General features: G+C 39.2%; 1 protein-coding gene across 2 annotated transcripts in view; it reads left to right on the top strand.

The window, feature by feature from the left end:
* Window positions 1-623: 623 nt before the first annotated feature.
* The window catches only part of TUT7 (terminal uridylyl transferase 7), a 33,127-nt gene continuing 14,552 nt past the window's right edge, over window positions 624-19,198 (top strand). Inside the window, exons 1-13 of one of the 2 annotated variants that reach the window (XM_014269043.3) lie at window positions 624-774; window positions 3,286-3,812; window positions 7,877-8,052; window positions 8,593-8,709; window positions 9,434-9,611; window positions 10,088-10,176; window positions 11,099-11,150; window positions 12,767-12,836; window positions 13,689-13,815; window positions 14,530-14,649; window positions 16,591-16,722; window positions 17,464-17,644; window positions 17,991-19,138. In XM_014269043.3, coding sequence (XP_014124518.1) covers window positions 3,317-3,812; window positions 7,877-8,052; window positions 8,593-8,709; window positions 9,434-9,611; window positions 10,088-10,176; window positions 11,099-11,150; window positions 12,767-12,836; window positions 13,689-13,815; window positions 14,530-14,649; window positions 16,591-16,722; window positions 17,464-17,644; window positions 17,991-19,138 — 2,886 coding nt within the window. In that variant the 5' untranslated portion in view covers window positions 624-774; window positions 3,286-3,316. The remainder of the gene's footprint in view (window positions 775-3,285; window positions 3,813-7,876; window positions 8,053-8,592; window positions 8,710-9,433; window positions 9,612-10,087; window positions 10,177-11,098; window positions 11,151-12,766; window positions 12,837-13,688; window positions 13,816-14,529; window positions 14,650-16,590; window positions 16,723-17,463; window positions 17,645-17,990; window positions 19,139-19,198) is intronic. The other variant, XM_005489810.3, reaches the window with a different exon arrangement.

Below are 19,198 nucleotides of genomic sequence, written 5' to 3'. Positions count from 1 at the left end.
CTGGGAGATAACTGCATTGTACATTATTCACCTCTTCAATGACCAAGAAGATCAATGGCTTCCTAGCCTCTATCAGCAATGGTGTGGCCAGCAGGACCAGGGCATTGATTGTCTCCCTGTACTCCACACTGGTGAGGCGGCTCCTCAAATCTTGTGCTCATATTTGAGCTCCTCACTGCAAGGACATTGCGGTGCTGGAGCCTGTCCAGAGAAGGGCCATGCAGCTGTGCAGGCCTGAGGCAGCAGGGTCTGGGGTCCTGCACCACTCCAGGCTGAGAGAGCTGCGGGTGTTTAGCCTGGAGCAGGCTCAGGGGAGACCTCTTTGCAGTCTACAGCTGCCTGAAGGGAGGGTGCAGCCAGGTGGGGTCGGCCTCTTTTCACAACATCAAGTGCCAGGACAAGAGGGCAGAGCCTCGAGCTGAGGTAAGGGAGGCTCAAGTTGTACACCAGGAGTAATTTCTTCACAGAAAGGGTGATTACAGCGACAACGGCCTGCGCAGGGAGCTGGTGGAGTCACCTTGACAGAGGTTTAAGGAAAGGCCTGACGGAACACCTGGAACACCAGGCCTGTCGGCGCTGGGCCAGGCACGCCCTCCAGGCCCGCCAGGCCGGCTCCACAGCCGCGCGCGGCCCCGCCCCGCCCCGCCGGGCGCGGAGGGCGGGCCCGCCCTGCCGGAAGCCTCGCGCGAATCGGGCGCGCCGGGGGAGCAGTGCCGCTTCCGTCGCGCCACAATGGCGAGCTCTGGGCGGCGGGCGGCTCGGCGGTAGCGGGCGGTGAGTGCCCTTCTCTTGGCGGCTGGCGGCGGGCCGAGGCCTTTCCCGGCGGCGGGCGGTGTCCACCGGCGGCCTGTGCCCCTCGCTCGCCCCTTTTCCTCCCTCTCTCCCTCCCTACATCTCTGGGTCCCCTCGTGCCTGGCCCTGCCGCGGCCCCTCTGCTCGCCGGCTGTGTCCGGCCGAGGCGGCAGGTTTGGGTTATGCTGCGACGCAGAACCTCCACCGGCGTCGGGGCTCGACAGGAGGGGGCTGGGGACCCTCGTTAACCTGTGGGAGGCGGAGGAGGAGCGAGCCGGGAGCTGCAGCGTGGCGGCAAGGGAGCCCTGGCCCGTCTGCCGTAGTGGGTTCCCTGCGCCGGTATCCCAGCCCCTGCGCCCGGGTCCTGCCGGCAGCCTGGGCGGCGCTGCCCGGTGATGCAAGCCCCGTTGGCAGCCGTATCCTGCCCGTCTGCGACGCCGCTGGCCCCCAGGGCAGCCCCCTGCCCACGCCAGGCTCGCACCTCCAGTCGTGGTCAGGGAGCTGGAGGCGAACGTAAACTTTGACTTCTCCATTTCCTTCCCGTGCAGGGACCTGTCGCCATCCAGCCTGGCGGCAGGGTGTGGGCGTTGCTGCTGGGGATGACTCTAAAACAGGCTGGGTTTAGGTCACTCAGGTTTGAAATTCAGGTTTGACAACGTTTCTTGCCTGAAATGGGAAGCAAGTGCACTTCGTGCATTTGAAACTTTTCTTTCCGCTTTTAGCTGGAACAGCTGCATTTCCAGAGATGGACATAACTGGATAAAATACTGTTCTGTAGTGTGGGATCTCAGCACCTCAGGACTGAGGTGCCGAGTCACCGAGACCACCATTGGGGGGCTCGGGAGTCCTGGAATGTTGCCAGAAGTGTCTGGTGGCTGGACTTTGATCCTACACAGGAGACGACACCTGTATGAGGATAGGAGGATTTCACTGGAGTGAATGGTGAAGGGATAAGTTAATTAGAGAGTGAAACACAGGGTTTAGGATTTCTGTACAGGGGTGTTTAGAGAAGTAAGAGGGAGGAATTGGGGCATGTCCTGTCCTTCTTCTTCTTCTTCTCCTCCATCTTCTGTGGTGATGCTGGCACTTTGGGATTGGTCATTACTAAAAGTGCACTGGTTAATAAGGGTAAAAGGGATTGGGGAAAAATTATAAATATTGTGTACGTAACTTTGAGTATAAAGATAGGTGACCGCCCGGAGGGCGGGGGAGTGTGCTCATGGCTGGCTGCTGAGCAGACCTCTGTCGGGCCGAGAGAAAATCTTTTAGATAAACAATTAATAAACACCAAGACCGAGAAAAGAATTGAAGTCTCTTCTCGTCCTTCGATACGCGGGCTGCCCCAAGGCCACCCCGGGCCTTTCCAGACCATCCAAACAGCCGAAAATCGGACACTTTAGGACAGGAATCCTGTTCGTTTTGTTGCTTGTGTGGGACCAAAAAACTACCTTCATTTTAAGAGGGTCATAAACACTAAAAGCCTCAGATCTGTAAAATGCAGACACGGAGATTCTTAAGAGTGCCTTTGTGGCCTGTAGAACTTTAAAAAAATTAAAATGTGAAAAATCAGGTACCCTACTCCCATATTAATGGCAACAGAAGGACATTTTGTGATATTTAGGTTCTTGCAAATGCTCTTTACAGTTTTATCTGCATCCTTGAAAATATACGTGTGTTTTGAGAAAGAGAAAATCTGGTTTTTTTGGTTGTATTTGTCTATATTTAAATCATAAAATACTTAGTGTTGAGAAGACCACTGCCGCTTAACATGTTTTACATAGTCTCTTCCTGTAGTTCCCTTTTCACAGTCCACATGGTTTATTTGACAGCATTGGAGTTAGAGCTCTGGAGGAGTGTTTTGCATTAAGAAAATGGAGGTAACCAAAGAAAGGGGGATGGATGTGCAAGCAGTTCGGTGGTCTAGATGTTTTAGACAATGCTAAAATAATGTGAAATAGGAGTGCTTAATACTGAGTGATGGTCTGCCTAAAATGTGCAGGAGAGCACATTGTTTCTAAGTCACTGTATCGTACTTGCCTCATAGTTAGATTGCAACTTAACTTTGCATCTCTCTGTCCTCCGATGATCACGATTTTCATTCTTAACAAGGTGAACAGTGTCTACTGTAGGCAAAGAGGAATATTCTGATACGTAGGATGGCCTTTGGGACATCCTTCCCTCCTTTTTTGCCTCCTTCAGCCGTTCGTCCAAAGCTTTCCTGTGTTAAGCTGGGGCTGATGTAGACTCTTAAAATTTTCTATCTGTCATAAAGACCCTAGGTCCTGGAAAAGTCATAGGCCGTCTCTGCATTTTACAAGCCACCCAAAGGTGTTAAGACATACTGAGAGAAGAGACCTAGCTGAGTTTTGGAGTGCCTTTTCTTGCCTTGGTTTAATCCAGGGCTTAGATTGTTGAGATTTCCATAGCAGTTAATACACAGTGTTCATTCATTGATTGATTTTAAAATACAGCTTTTAACTTTTTGATTTCTAGGTCGGAATCAATGAATTGAACAGCAATAACCATGGAAGATGCTGCAAAACCTTGCTTTGCCAAACAAAATAAGGAACAAGAAATTTTGCATCCAGAAGAATTAAAAGAAAGTCTCTTACAGATAGACTACCAAGTTATGGATGAATATGGAAGTGGCTGTAGCAATAAAATAGATAGCAGCCTGCAAAAGAAAAAGGGAACTCCAGGTCGTTATGGAAGCAGTCCCAGGCGAGGGCCACGAAGTCTTTTGAGTAGCCCAAATTCGCTTAAAAACACAGCTTACTGTCAAGGGTCAAAGTTAAATGATATCCAAAGAGACCACATGAAGAAGTGGGTATCTGATGATCACCATGGTACTTCTGACACCTGGAGAGAGTACCGTTCTGCTGCCTGGATTCCTGGGCATGGCAGGACAAGAAAGGACTCTTTTCACGAGGTTGAAGGTTCTGGACACAGAAATGTAAGACGACAACTGCAGGAAGATTTAATGAGCAAAGACGTGCCAGACATGCAGAAAGGAAATTCTGGTAATCACATGTTTCTTTGTTTTGCATAGCTATCCAGTAACGTAGCTTACTACATGTGTTACTGAAAAGTAAACTTTCAAGATTCACTATTAAAGCGAAAAAGTAGTTTTCTTCTGTCATGTATTGCAAACTATTGACTGATCTGTACTTCTAGCACTTCAGACAAATTATTACAGCAAATAATATAGAACTTGTTTTATAGATTGTGTTGTCTTTATAGTTTAGCCTGTGAGTGATAGGAGTAAGTAGATTGAAGCATCTGTGTAATGTCCCTGTTTGTTGTTTTTCCCATACAATCTGGTGGATCTGTCAAGGCTGGTGAGAGATCTTTCAAGTAAGCTGATAACAGGGTCAGATTTTTGGAGCCACCGATGAGGTCTTTAACAATGTGTTGAAGATTGAAAGCAATGCTGTGTCAGTATTGTGAGAACTCAGTACAGCAATAACATGAGTCTAGTTCTTCAATTATATTTAACTTCCCTGTGAGCAGTTAGTACTAATACTCAGAGTACAAACCCAAAGCATTGAAATGTCAGGAACGACAGCCTAAGGGAGGGTGAAGTGATTGAAACAATAGTATTTTCATTGAAAGCAAGTAAAGCAGGAAAAGGAAGTTTAAAAGAATATAGAGAATATAACTTGTGTGTGATGCTGCTAGCATGGAATGCCAGTTGACAAGAAAACTGTCTTATTTTATTTAAGAGTGGGAGCCAAAGACAATAGTGATCAGACCCTGTGCTGGAAAGAAGAGCTCTGGTTGGTTGACACTAGGAAGTCCAGCAATTAAATGTCCTTTCCTGTGATACTAGCTGTCACTAAAAAGAAACTGCAAACAGATGTGCCCAGTGTCTCATTGTTAGAAGTAAGTTTCACACAGCTCAACCTCACTTCTCTCATGAGGAGAGAGCAGGATGTTTTCACAAATTTTTTCTTCAGTTAAAGTTTTCTTTAGTTTCTTCTTTTACTGGATGTAATGGACTTTTTTCTGTGAAACTTCAGGAACTCACTGAAATAGATTTTTGGAACCACTGGCAATTATACTTGAAAACTTAAGAGAAGTGAGCTACTGATTACAGGAATGGGCATGTGTCTCTTAAAAGAGGAATTAAAATAATTGGTGTGCAGTTTAAATCTTGGGGGGTCAGTTTTGGAACAAATAATATACTGTAAGCATTTGAAAGGTAACAAAGATAAGAAGTAGTAAGTATGCATTTTTTACTAGAGGTATGTTAAGCCCTAATTTATTTATTTAAAATAGACATCAGTCCCCTGTGGACATGGGAAAGGCAGTTGGTAGGTATTGCTTGTACTAGTACTGTACTACTTTGGATACTCTTATGTGACAGTTCTGTAAGTAAACTAGTGGAAAATTATCTGGATTAAATTAATGTAAGAGACTTGCAGAGCTAATTAGGTAACTATACTCAGAAACTACTAAAGATTTTGTCTGTTAAAGAAAGTAGTGAATGAACATCTAGTGAGTGAGGATTCTATTCCATTCAATGTTTGTTATACTACTGCAATGATGAATGAAGACAGTAGACCTATTAATTGTGTGCTCTGAAAATTAAATATGCTGTGGAGCTGGTAGGAATGGAATGCAGGAAAGCAGGAAGGTCAATTAAAATAACTTTGCACAGTTGGAGAAATGACCTACATATAGGATGAAATACAAAGGATATGTAAATGCCATTGTTTAAGGAGGAATATTAGCTGTGCAAATAAGGGAGGAAAAGTTACCATAAAGTAATATTTTTTTTTGGAGAAGGATCTGAAATGATATGAATCAGAAGATAATAATGAGTAGTCATTATCATGGGGTTGTGAGGCATGAAAAAAGGCTCACAGTCTTAAGTACCCCTTTTTCTGAGTAGTCCTCCATCTAGTTTTGGCACCCCACTTGTATGAATAAAATGGAAGCTGTGCAAAGAAAAGCAAGAAGGTTATCAAGATATGTAGGAAACAGAAGCTATTCAAACTGTAAAGAATGCCCAATATTTCTGCAAAATGAAGAGGGTAGGGAGGCATAGTAGCAATCGTCTGTGTAGGAAGCTGTAAAAAGCTGATGTAGTAAACTATATTGTTTCTTTCCAGTAGATGGGACACAAAACAATGGGCCTAAAATTGAGCAAGAAAGATTCAGATAAGGAATAAAGGTCAAGTTTCTAAAGGTAAAGCTAGGGAGGTTCTGGAGAGGTTGTCTGGACAGCTCATGGAAAAGATACTTGAAGGCCTTTAAGAACAGATTAGCTGAGCATTGCTCAGATTTGACAGAGTTCATTTCATCCTGCTGTGAAGCACAGGCATAGCATAGCTCACCTCTTGAGGTCCCTTCAGAAGTTCTGTGTCAAGTAGCAAAATTACTAAAAATGTTTCTTCTAGCATTTACTTGAAATATTTTGTGCAGTTGTCCTTTTCATTGCCTTCATGTCTTTTTTTATTGTAGCTCATAAGGAAGTTTACCAAATCTCTGAGACACTGATCTTTAGTACTTTATTTAATCATTAGCCTGTAATTAGATTGTCACTGTTGTACCTACCAAATATTAGAAGTATTTATTTAGTTTGTAAATTTTTTAAAGTAATTTGTTGGCTAGTGAAATAATTGATAAGTTGGTAGTTGTCACAGGCTTTTCTGTGAAAACATTGATATACCTCCAGGTTCTATTCACACTGATTAGTTACAAATTGCAGTGAAACAGATGTGGCACATCTTAGGAATTTGAGCAGAAATGTTGATGCAGAAATGTAGGATGTGGGTAAGGTTCAGAAGTTCAGACTTCTATTTCTGCTCCCTGGAGATTGCTTCTACACCCTATTAGGCCTAAATTCTCTTTATTGCTGCTTAAACTTGTGCTGCTGCTGAAAGAAAGAAATTATATTACCATCTTTGCCCTGATACTGTTTACACCACTAATACATGCATGCTGCATAGTGAACTGAATCAAATAACTGGTCACAAATACACAACTCTGTTGCTACCCTTTTGCCAATCAGAGACAAAAATTGTGGTCATGAGAAAGAAATTTTTTTAAGGTATTTGGAAGAGGAATTTATCTGGGGTTTTTTTTTTTTTTGCTTTTTTTAATTACTACAAATTAAACCCTTATGCTATGATAAAAGTTTGGGAAGAAGGGAACTTTAGAAATCCCAGGCATTGGGATGTCCTGTATAGCTGTACAGTTGAAAGGCAAGGTGTGAAAATCTGATGTGTATATTTATTCCCGAGATGATTTTTACAGGTGTTGGCTTTGGGCCAATAGCAGCTTCTACTTCAAAAATTTGCTTAAAAGTAGAAGTGGTATTTAGGTTAATTTGTTCCAGACCTTTTGTTGTAAACACAACAGGCTTTTAAGCCTTATTATTATGATAATGATGACAGTTTTACATCTTTATTAAAGCAATGTGCGCATACTTAGCAAGTCCATTCTTTAGTCTCTGTAGCCAGCAGTGGTGCTTACTTTTTTCCACTTGTTCATTTAATATTGTGAAGGTAGTACTGATCCATATACTGGTTTAGCTGAAAGGCAAATTACATTATCAGTGGTAATAATTCTTTGTTAATAAATTGTCATACATGAGCTAAACCACAACAGTGCCATACTAGAGTGCTGCTAGGTCTTACAAATCATTCAGATTGGACTACACTTTTTAATTCTGTCATACTTGTAGTCTAGTTTATTTGTCTACCAAAGCCTAGCCAGGCATCCCAAAATCTTTGGACATATTCTATATTTTCCGTGTAATGACATACAGGTGTATCTGTTGCATTTAGTCCTATCCTTTTTTTTTGCCAGTTTTAGCAGATGTGTCTAAATAAGGGAAGTTTCTTCAGTGGAACAAATAAATCGATTTATTTGTCGTTTGGGACAAAGGTCCTATAGATTGTGATACTAATATACACTTATCATTATCTAACTTGTACAGGACAAATTGTGAAACCAAACGAGGTAGGTGAATTGTGCTTTATTTGACTCTCAAGTTAGGAATTAAGAAAAAAAAAATTAAATGCTGTGTGGCAGTTTGCAGTTATTTGACATGTTTGCTCTCATAATTCTTTATAAGAAATGAAGAAGCTTAGAAAACCAAGAAGACTGAGAAGAACTAGAAAAGATGAGTGCGATCATGATGAAGTGGAAGATCAAGTCATAGATGAATCTGTGCTGTCAGCAAAAGAACTTCTGGGACTGCAGCAAGCTGAAGAACGCTTGAAACGAGACTACATTTATAGACTGAAGAAGGTGCTGCTCTCTTGCACAGATAGACCTCTCCTATTTTTTGGTACTTTTGTGTATTCTAGATGGTACACTTTGAGCAATATCTGTGGTTGTAGCTAGAAAGTTTAGCTACAGAATTTAAGTAACGATATTGCTGTTAATGAATGGTAGAAAGAGGAGGGTTTTTCTTTTGGGTTTTTTTGCTATAACATTGATAACAGTTCAAGCTCAAAAAAATGGCTGCTCCTTTAGTTCTTGAAATGACATCAGATCTTAATTAAATTGCTGGAGTCGTTGTTTCTTGATTAATATATTCTTCCATGGGCATTGAGTATTTTCTCCTGTAAAAGATAAGATGTTGGGTGTCATTGACATGATATCATTCTTCTGACATTATATTTGATGCGCAAACTTTCTGATGGCAAATAAGAAGTGAAGAAAGCTAAAGTGAGTGAGTATACATTTCAGAGTTAATCCATTGAACTTAGCAAGAGTACTTAATGAAGTGAAAATAATACTTTTATGTATATTTTAAGGGTGTTTTTTTTACTGTCTTTATTTTAGCAACCTCGAAGCTACCCATCAGCAAAATATACCTGCAAGTTGTGTGATGTTCTGATTGAGTCAGTGGCTTTTGCTCATAAGCATATTAAAGAAAAAAGACACAAGAAAAGCTTGAAGGTGAGTTTAGCACAAGAAAAAAGTATAAACTGTAGTTTAATGAAACCTTCCTTGCGTCATTAAAAATTGTGAAACTGCAGTACTTTTAAAACCATTCCACATTGTTTTTACCTTGTTTCAATCTTTTTGAAATCTGTTGTATAGTGATACTAATGAAAACAATAAGCTTGGGACCTGGACTTTGCAATGAGCAGTAGGAATAAGCAAATACAGTTGGTGTGGAAGAATTAGAAGTTATAACCTATATGTCAGAATTAATATTTCAGTTCACAAATGCTGCAAAAATGAAGCGCCTGTGGAATATTACAGATTTGTTTATATGTAAAGGAAATAGGTTTGTTTTGAGCATAAGCTTCAAAATAACTTTCAGCATAACATCAATTTTACCTTTTTTTTTTAAACATCTTCTGCTTTTTCTGCTTGAAGTGGACAAAAATATGTGTTATGCAGATTTTCTGTTTCTTCATCTTTAGCTCCCACCTTTTCACACTTCGTAGGTGATGAAAGAATTGGTGGGTTTTTTTTAAATGTGCCAAGTACATGTATATATATCTCTGAACGTTACTGAAGCCTCCTGGAGTATCAGATTCTTTATTGCTTCCAATTATCTACATTACCTGGAAAATTCGTGGTGGTAGTATTACATGGGATGAGTTGCTGGCAATCATTTTAGTATGTAAAACAACTCATGAAACTCATTAAAACATTGGTCTTATCTTGAAAGGAAAAGCAAGAAGAAGAACTGCTGACTGCTCTTCCTCCTCCGACACCTTCCCAGATACAAGCTATCGGTGTTGCTATTGAAAATGTTGTGCAGGAGTTTGGCTTAAGTAATGAAGATCTAAAAGAAAGGCTTAACATTAAAACAATGATGGAAAACTTGCTGCGTCAAAAATTGCCAGGTATTATTTGCAATATGCCAACTTATTAAAAGCAAGATAACAACAAAAACTGAACAGGAAGGAAATCAACCAAAAAAAAATCCCCAACAGCTTATGAAATGAAAAGTGAATTAAAAACCTTGGCTCTGTAAATTCTAAAACAGCATGTTTAGTTACTAGTCAGTTGAACAACTTGATGTAGCAATAGAAATCTGTTCCAGAATTAAATTACAATGGTCTTCATGGCCCAAACAGGCCTGTAGTAAAAAGTGAAGACAAAAAGGATGTGGGAAGGATTTGACCTTCATGATAAGCCTTTACTAACAACAGCACTGGAGGCAGGATTTAGTAACAGTTCAGGGCTGCTGAAGACCTTTTTTCTTTTCCTGTGCTTACCAAAACCAGGTGTAGGTTTAAGATCTGTTAGCAGTGCTGTAAGTAGCTACAGACTTAGAGTTAGGCATAGTGTAAATGAAGTATAATTCTTTTTGTTGCAGAGTGTTCATTAAGATTGTATGGCTCCTCCTATAGCAGATTTGGCTTCAAAACTTCAGACTTAAACATAGATACCCAGTTTCCTGCCAATGTAAGTAAGGCCATTTTATTAAGTATGTGTTAGTGGTTTTGAATGTGGTTTTTTGGTGTTTTGCATCTTCATGTAGACTATATTGTAAATATATTTTTATAGTGTGGTAGTAACACTTTTTATAAAAGCCCCTTGGGTAAGATAGAGGCAGTCTGGTCTTAAAATAACATTCTTCATAGAGCAGTAGTCATCAGGCAGTGTAATACATCTTTGTGTTTTGTTGAAACTTCTTCTGAAAACACCTAAAACATCTGTACTCTAGCAGTCCTCTGAGACAGATATTCTCTAACAGCTGGAAAAAATAACACTTCTGTGATCTTGTTTCAGTACTGATCCTGGTTTTGTATTGATATATTCACATATGCACATTTTGACTGCTAGGTCATATCTGAGCCATGAAACCTCATGATTATTTGTATGTAGAGTAATTTAATGTTTTTATTTGTCATGTTAATTTTTTTATGTGTCTTTGTGCTTGAACATTGAAAAGGAATTAAGGACATGATTCCATACTTAAAACTTACTCCTTCTGTAGTTGATTTGGCAGTCACATTGTTAGAATTTAACATTTCCTTTAGGAAACCAAGAATTACCCAAGTTCATAAAGTGCATAGAATTCTAAAAAGCCATAATTCCAGTCTTTAACATGATGTAAGTCCACTGTGTCAGAATTCAGTCATATTTAAGCACACTGAAACAATAATTCTGTTGGTAGGGGTTTTCTTACCATAACCAAATCTCTGATAGAGGTAAAAATAACTTCAGGAACAACTTCCTTCAAAGCAAACAGAGCTCCTGTTCCTTTTGATACAACTTAATAATAGTGAAGCACATGTAGAGGTGGTTTTAAATTTGAGCTGTAGAAAATCACTTTCTTGACAGGTGGTTGATACAAAACCAGCTTTATTCCTTTTATTGACAGATGACTCAACCAGATGTTCTCTTACTTGTGCAAGAAAGTCTTCAGAACAGTGGTAAGAAAAAATTGCTGCTTTCTCAATTTCATTAGGCTATTCCTGTTTAGTATTGTTGAATTTCACCTCTGCTGAACAGGTATATCACATGCTATTCGTTTTTTAGAAAGATATGAGACTGAATAATACTGCAGAAAAGAATACATTATGAAAACTACTTTTGGTTTGACATTCAGTATTACAAGGGCTGAAGTCATCTTATTTTTGATGATGTGAGACATTTCTAGGGAGGCTTTCTTCTACATTATGAGTGAAGATGTCATTACATACGAGGTAGACTCTGGTGCCCACCTGCTCTATTAGCCATGCCTAGTACAGTAAGCAGCCAAAGTTCTTTAACATACGTAACAGAAACCCAGTAATGTACTTTCACATTGTGGTCTCTTTTCCTGTAATTACCTGCACGTGTCTGTCAGTGCACATGATGGCCTTGATGACATACCAGGCACATGTTTTTTTTTCAGATAGCTTTGTGCATTAATACAAGGAAGTAAAGTTTAAGATCCTTTAAGAAACTGCACTAACTCAAACCAATTCAAGCATATGCAGACAAGGAAAAAAAATAAAATATTGGGCAGGGGGGAAGAAAACTGTATTCTTTTTAAATGCAGATTGCAAAAAGTAGCTTCACTGTTTTCTTGCCTTGCTTTAGGCCCACATGATTCAAAATATGTCTCTTTACTGATCCAGATTTTCGCAGTGGCATCCCCACCATCATTGTATGTGCATTTTATTATCTGGACCATTAAGGTCTTTGACAATGGGGTTATTTTAAAATTTGATTAGAGGAAGAAGACCCAGATCTCATAAGAAATTAGGATCACCATTGTATCACAAAAGCAACTAATATTTGCATTAACATGTTGTGTAGAGTCTTCTCTCTGAGTGAGAAGATACAAGAATAGGGTATTAAGTGTTTGACATACCTCAGTTGCAAAAGCAAGATAATTTTCAGTGAAATTAGGTGTCCAGTTGGCTAAGTAATACCACAAAAATATTGTCACTTCAGAATTTTTGAGTAAAGTATCTAAAATTGTTTGACAGTTTCCTCCCCTCCTGGCCCAGTGAAACCCTAGTTTATCAAAAAATAAGTCTAGTTTGGATCAAATCAGCATCACTAAGAGAAGGGACTAGGGGGGCTGACAGATGAATGATATAAAGAATAAGGAAAAAAAGAGAAAAAGCATAGCAAAAGGATATCATGTAGGAAAGCCCATCTATATTTATGTAAAAGATTGTCAGATAACCAGGGGAAAATGTTACTTTCCATATAGAAGTGATGTAACACTGAGTTTTTTTTCCTTTTTCACACTAATATTGTTCCATAGTTGTTGTAGGTCTCTCTACATGCCTCAATTACTGAAGCCAGCTCTTAACCAAAATATACCTCTTTAATTTTACCTACTGTATATATATGAATTTTGAAAAGTATTTTCCTGACAGTCTTTCACGTATAGACCATATTCTTCTTATCCCATGTACTTTATTTTTCTCAATATTAGTCATTATATTAGAAGCTGAAATTCTGCCTGTACTCCTCTAGTTGCATCCAGTTCAACATATTTTTTATCACATCATGCTTAATGTGGCTTCTTCTTTTTCTTTTTCCCATTTAGAATCTTTTACGGAAGTTGATGCAGATTTCCATGCTAGAGTACCAGTGGTGGTGTGCAGAGAAAAGCAAAGGTCTCGGTTGTCACTTTGTGTGTTCTAATAGTATATAGCAATGTAAATTATATTACCACCTGATAAATGACGTTTCTGTACTAAATTATTACAGTTCCATGGATCTTGAAACACAAACTAACACTCATGGGCAAGTCATTCCTAGCCTAGAATAAGAGGGTAAGGGTTGTTCTGTCCTCAGCTGTGTATTTCCCAACCCCTTCAACCATTATGGCTTCCAGCATGTACCCTTACCCTTCCATTTGGGATTATTGCTTAAGCAGAAACTTTCCTTTCTTATAGGTAGAGTAGATACCATATTCAATTATAGATTCCTGTAAGAATAGGAACAGTTTGCTTAGCTTTGCTTGTATTTTGAGAAAAGTGAAAAATATTTTATTTTGCCCATTTGATGAATGTCAATTAAGATTCATGAAACATTCTATAAACAGCTACTAATAAAAATATTACCAGTTATTTGGTACTACCTTGATTTTTCAGTGTTTAAAAATATTTTATGTTGTGTGAAAACAGCATAGAAACTGTTTGATGGTGGGTGTGGTGTGGGAAGACATTTTTGTTTCATGGAGGAAATGAATACTGTAACTTTTTCAATTCCGTAAATTAATATTAGAAAAATACTTAAATTTGAATTGTATCTTAAAACACTTGTACAGAAAATTATAATAATATATTCTCAACCTAATTATAAATCTAATTAGTATTGCATGCTGCTTTTCATGCAGAGATGCTGTCTTTGAGAGGCTGTCAAGTCTTTCCCTACAGCCTTCTGCTACACTGTTCTGTGAGGTGTTTTCTGTCCTATGGGTGTTACAAAACCTTAAAGATCTTTCATTTCTTTTTGGATTTTAGTGGCCTTATTTGTAAAGTGAGTGCAGGGAATGAGAATGCTTGTCTGACAACAAACCATTTGGCTACACTTGGAAAGTTGGAACCTACTATCATACCTTTAGTGATTGCCTTCAGGTACTGGGCAAAGGTGAGAGTCATTTGTACTCCCTTATCTGTGAATAAATATTGAATTAACTTTGATATTGTGCCTCTAGTTATGGTTTAGAAAATGGTTGTTGAAACAGCCCTTGGAAAACAGTTAAAATAAGGACATAAGTTTTTATAAATCAATAATAGTATAATTTATAAAATGTACATTTTTGTGTGATAATGTTCCACTAAATTTCAAAAATGGAATTTTAAGTTTCATTCAGTGGAATGCAGACTGTAAGTATCCTGCTCTGTTACCAAACTAGTCAGAGGAATGTATATGAGATGGAATTGCTAGTTTCTCATAAACTTAATCCATCATGAAAAAAATGAAAAAGTGTTTGTCTCTATTGTAGATGAAAACAACCTTGGGAATTAACATAACTTTTGAAATTTATGTGTCTGCAATTAAAATATCAAAAATTGAAGTACTACTGTATTTATGCAGAAGGAGCTGTCATTTTTTGCTAATGTGGTCTGTGTTGTCTGTTTTGCCAATCTGTGTCCTATGGCTCTTAGACCGAAAATGTTATGGTAGCATGGTGTACCATAACTGCAGTAAATATGCAGTCCTTGAAAAAAAAATCCATTGGTAAGAGCTCAAAGATATCTGAGTTTCTGTAGTATTCAATGTGACTTCTGAACAGTAATTAAAACAATATTTTTCATAGTATCACTTGAAGCTTTAATGTCTGTACAATTTTTTTTACAGTTATGCTGTGTTGATCGTCCTGAAGAGGGAGGCTTGTCACCTTATGTGTTCGCTTTAATGGTTATTTTCTTTCTACAACAGAGGAAAGAGCCCTTTCTGCCAGTCTATTTGGGATCATGGGTATGTGTATTAATACACTGAATAGTGTAAATGAGAGGATCAGTTGCCTATGGTGGTATATTATCTGTCAGTTCTGTGCTCCTCTGAGCAAGCCATAAGCAAGCCATTTCTGCAGGTTTTAAGAATGTGAATTCATGTATGAATTCATCATCTTTCAATGACTACACTTAACTTTATTATGCCTGACTGTAAGTTTGCATTTCACAATCCTAGTCACTGGATTAAGTGCTCTGTTGCCCCTTCTGTGAATAAGGGGAGGTGGGCATTGAATAACGCATTTTACAACAATTTACTTCCTCATCTTTTTCAGCCTTTTCTCCAGACTGTTGAGAACCCAATCCACATAGCTACATCCCAAAACAATATCTTGGAATTTGCCATCTAATTCTCCAAAAATTAGACCATGGTTGGGGAACACACTGGTGCACTGATATCATCAGAAGGGATCACATTAGGAGTTTACAGCATGTATTTCTTTGGTTTAGAAATCAAAATGCATCTTGATGTCAGGAGTTGTACTATGGATGCCAATAATGAATCCAATTCTGGATTCTGGATTGACATCCGTAATACAACTCCAATAATTAAATTCTAATAATTGAATTCCAATTCAATTATATTCATTGCACCCATTTTTATACTTACAGTCTCTTGTTATGTTCAGCACACATGTTCCATTTCCTGTAACTAATTACAAGAACCTTTCAGTTGGCAATTATATCTACTACGTTCCTGACTCATTCAAAAGCACGTGCACTTTCTGAACTGGATGAACTGTTGTATATGGCCATATAATTATAAGATACATATTTATGCTTGTCTAATGTGCAAAGAAATGGTTACATGACACAGAATTTTCTGGGCAATCAGTTCCAGTGTTTGGTCACCCACACAGTACATGGACACAAGTTCTTCCTCATACTCAGGTGGAACATCTTGCATCAGTTTCTGCCCTTGCCTCTTGTCCTCCTGCTCAGCACCACCTGGATCCATCCTCTTGACACCCTTCCTTCCCTCAGACATTGATGAGGTTCTCTCTCAGTTACCTCTTCTCAAGGCTGAACGAGCCCAGTTTCCTCAGCCTTTCCTAAGTGAGGGGCTCCATTCGTTTAATTATCTTTGTAGCCCTTTGCTGGACCCACTCCAGGAGCTCCTGTCCTGAGGAGCCCAGAACTGGACACAGCACTCCAGATGTGCCTCACCAGGGCTGGGTAGAGGGGCAGGATCACCCCCCCTCACTCTTCTGGCACTGCTTTTCCCAATGCACCCCAGGGCACCATTGCCCTTCCTGGCCACCAGGACACACTGCTGGCTCATGGACAGCTTGCTGTCTACCTGGACCTTCAGGTCCTTCTCCACAGAGCTGCTTTCCAGTAATTCAGCTCCCAGCCTGTGCTGGTGCCTGGGGTTATTCCTCCCAAGGTGCAGGACCCTGCTTTTGCTTTGGTTGGATTTCAGACAGTTCTTCTTTGCCCATTTCTCCATCCTGTCAAGGCTGCACTCTGGGGTATTGGCTGCTGCTCCCAGCTTTGTGTGGTCATGACCTGCTGAGGATGCTTCTGTCTTTTTGTTTCAGTCACTGCTGAACAAATTAAATAACACTGAGCCCAGTGTTGACCTTTGTAGGATGCCCCTAATGACAAGCCCCTGTTTAGACCCCATGCCACTGATTACAACCCTCTGGGATCTGCCATTCATCCAGTTTTCAGTCCGCCTCACTGTCTGTATTTCCTGAGTTGTGGACACCAGGACACCCTTCCAAGAACACTGAGCTCTTGGGAGTTTTTTTGTAGAGAAGTATTAGGACAAGAGAGGAAGAGGTTGGGGCATATTCTAGATGTGGAGCAGCTGTTTTTAAACTTTGGTCTACTGCAGTGTGGGGACTAAAATTTAAAGTTCACATGATGTTTAGCTCTGTGTTTCTTTTTTTGTTTCCTCTAGATTGGAGGATTCTCATTAAACAAATTAACTAATTTTCATCTGAGAGAAGTCAAGAATGATGCTGTGGTTTGGGAGCATAACCCCACTGATGAATCTGATTTGCCACAAGAAACTTCCCCTAGAAGGGGCAAGGTCTGAACTTTTAAATTTGTTTCTGTGGTAGTCTAGCAGACATTGCTGTTCTCAGAAAAGAACAACCCTCTATTTCAGTTTTGTGCTTATGTTTCAAAACCATGAGCTGAATTAAGAGATTGAGCATCTGCTTGCTTCAAGGTCTGTTGTGCTGAGCTCTTGGTGCTAAGGAGCTGGCAGGAAAATAGATATAATTTCAAACTCTTTAATAAGACCTTGAATTTTAATCTATTTGGGAGAATCTAGTTTACACAGTTGGAGCAGTTTTATCTTGGAATTAGATTAAGCATATGAAAAATATTTTGTCTTTGCTTTGAACTGTTTTTACAAATTATTCCTCTTATAATAACTTTGTAAGAAACAGTATCATGATGTGATTTCATGTTGTGAGAGTTAAAAATTCAGCCTAGACTTGGCTGAAAAATAGGCTGTATAATCCATTCTGTCCTGTGACATGAGATATGCTTCTTTCTTTGAAATCTATGAATTATGGCATAAACATTAAAGATGTTTATTAATCACTGATGCTACTCTTTACCATTGCTGCACTCTTCCATTTTGAAGCTTTATACTGTGTCTTCCAATTTTTTAATTGCAGTTTTTATTTCAATTGCAGGAGTCAAGAACCAATGATAAATTCTCTCACAGTAGATTGCAGATGACATAAAGGAAGCATAGCAGTGAAACAGTTAAACACCTGTGTACTAAATATTATTTAAAGTTTTCTTCTGTAATTGACAGGTTCCCTTAGTGTTTGATGTAGGTCAGCAGTGTTCAGCACCTGTTGGTCAGCTGTGGCTTGAACTGCTTCGTTTCTATGCTTTGGAGTTCAATATGGCTGATTTGGTTATTAGCATTCGACTCAAGGAACCAGTGTCTCGTGAATTAAAGGACTGGCCTAAAAAGCGCATTGCTGTGGAAGGTATGTAAATATCTCTCAACAAACTTCAAAGAACTGTAACTTTAATGTTTATAAGGTGCTGACTTGGCTGTTAATGTTGAGTGTTACAACTTAGAAATTTTTAATATTGGACTGGTTAGAATATTTTTTTTAAGCATCTATTTGATATTTTTATTGAGTATTATTTTAAACAGTATCAGAAATAATTAAGTGAACTAAAAGATTGTTTTCAGCACTATTTGTAGATCTTGTGTCTCTACACAATGTTTAAGAGTTACTAGCAATTCAGACTGTGTAAGGATGTAAGTGTATTCTTCTTTTAAGAAATTAACTCTTTCACTGGTGGCTCACTTCTTCTTTTTACTAGACCCATATTCAGTCAAAAGGAATGTGGCAAGAACTTTGAACAGCCAACTAGTGTATGCTTATGTTCTTCACTGTCTGAGAGCAACTTACAAGTATTTTGCCTTGCCTCACAAAAAAAGTACAAAATGGAGCAAAATACCCTCTTCAAATGCAGATGAAGAGAAATCTCAAATGCTGGACTATGGAAAAGATGCTATAAAGCATGAAGATTCTGACTTGCAAAACTTGGTTGGTAGAACAAACACAGTCATAATAGAAGATAGCCTAACAGAAGATACACCTATTCCCAGGGAACATAAAATTGGTCCTTCAAAACTGTGTGATGGCTCAGAAAGTTTCACAGAAGAAGAATTGGCTGATGATATAAGTCATCTGGGAATTACCCGTGAAGACTCAGACTGCATAATTGAGGAAGTTATTTCTGGAGATAATGAGGATTTTAAGCCTAGTTGTGAAGAGACAGAGAGTGAAAATGAAGATGAAGAAGAGGAGGAGGAGGAAGAACATGAACAACAAAAAAGACAATGGCATGCTATTTTGGCTGCTGAGCAGAGAATTGATGAAGACAGTGACAGTGGAGAACTCCCTGTTATGTTGAATGAGCATGAAGTAGAGACATGTAGGATTTCAGACTTACAAGGTTTTCAACACACTGTGCTTACAGAGAGTGATGAATTTGGCTTGGAGTGCAGTGGTATAACAGATGATAAGATTGACATTGATGAGTATAGTAGCACTGAAGGTACTGATGAGTTGGATGAATCCCCACAAAAATTCCTATGTTCAGCACAGGGTCAGATATCCCAAATGATTAACTCAGATGATGCAGAGGAAGAAGAGGAAGCACAAACTCTTCTAAACCAGAGAGAATGCAGTGCTACCATTAGAGCTGGAGCTGAACTAGATAACACATATACTGGATCTGGAGATGATGATGCAGTGTCAGAGGAAGAAGATGATTTTTCCATCCCCAGTAAATATGAAAAAAAACAATTCAAAGAAAGTGTAGGTGGACATCTGAGGAACAATTTGAGTCAAGAATATCATACTGAGAAGGGAAGCCATTCTGAAGAGACCACAGCAGTAGAGCAGTGCTTAGAATCTGAACTTTTTTATGAATTCAGTAAACAAGCATTTACAAAGGGCAAGGTAAGCAAGCTGTATCAGAGCATAAACATATTGCTTGTGTTCTGTTAGAAGTTATATGAA

This window comes from Zonotrichia albicollis, chromosome Z (genome assembly GCF_047830755.1).
Source record: "Zonotrichia albicollis isolate bZonAlb1 chromosome Z, bZonAlb1.hap1, whole genome shotgun sequence".
In the NCBI taxonomy this organism is placed as follows: Eukaryota; Metazoa; Chordata; class Aves; order Passeriformes; family Passerellidae; genus Zonotrichia; species Zonotrichia albicollis.
The sequence above is the reverse complement of the archived record's forward strand: the minus strand, read 5'-3'. Positions and strand labels throughout refer to the sequence as shown.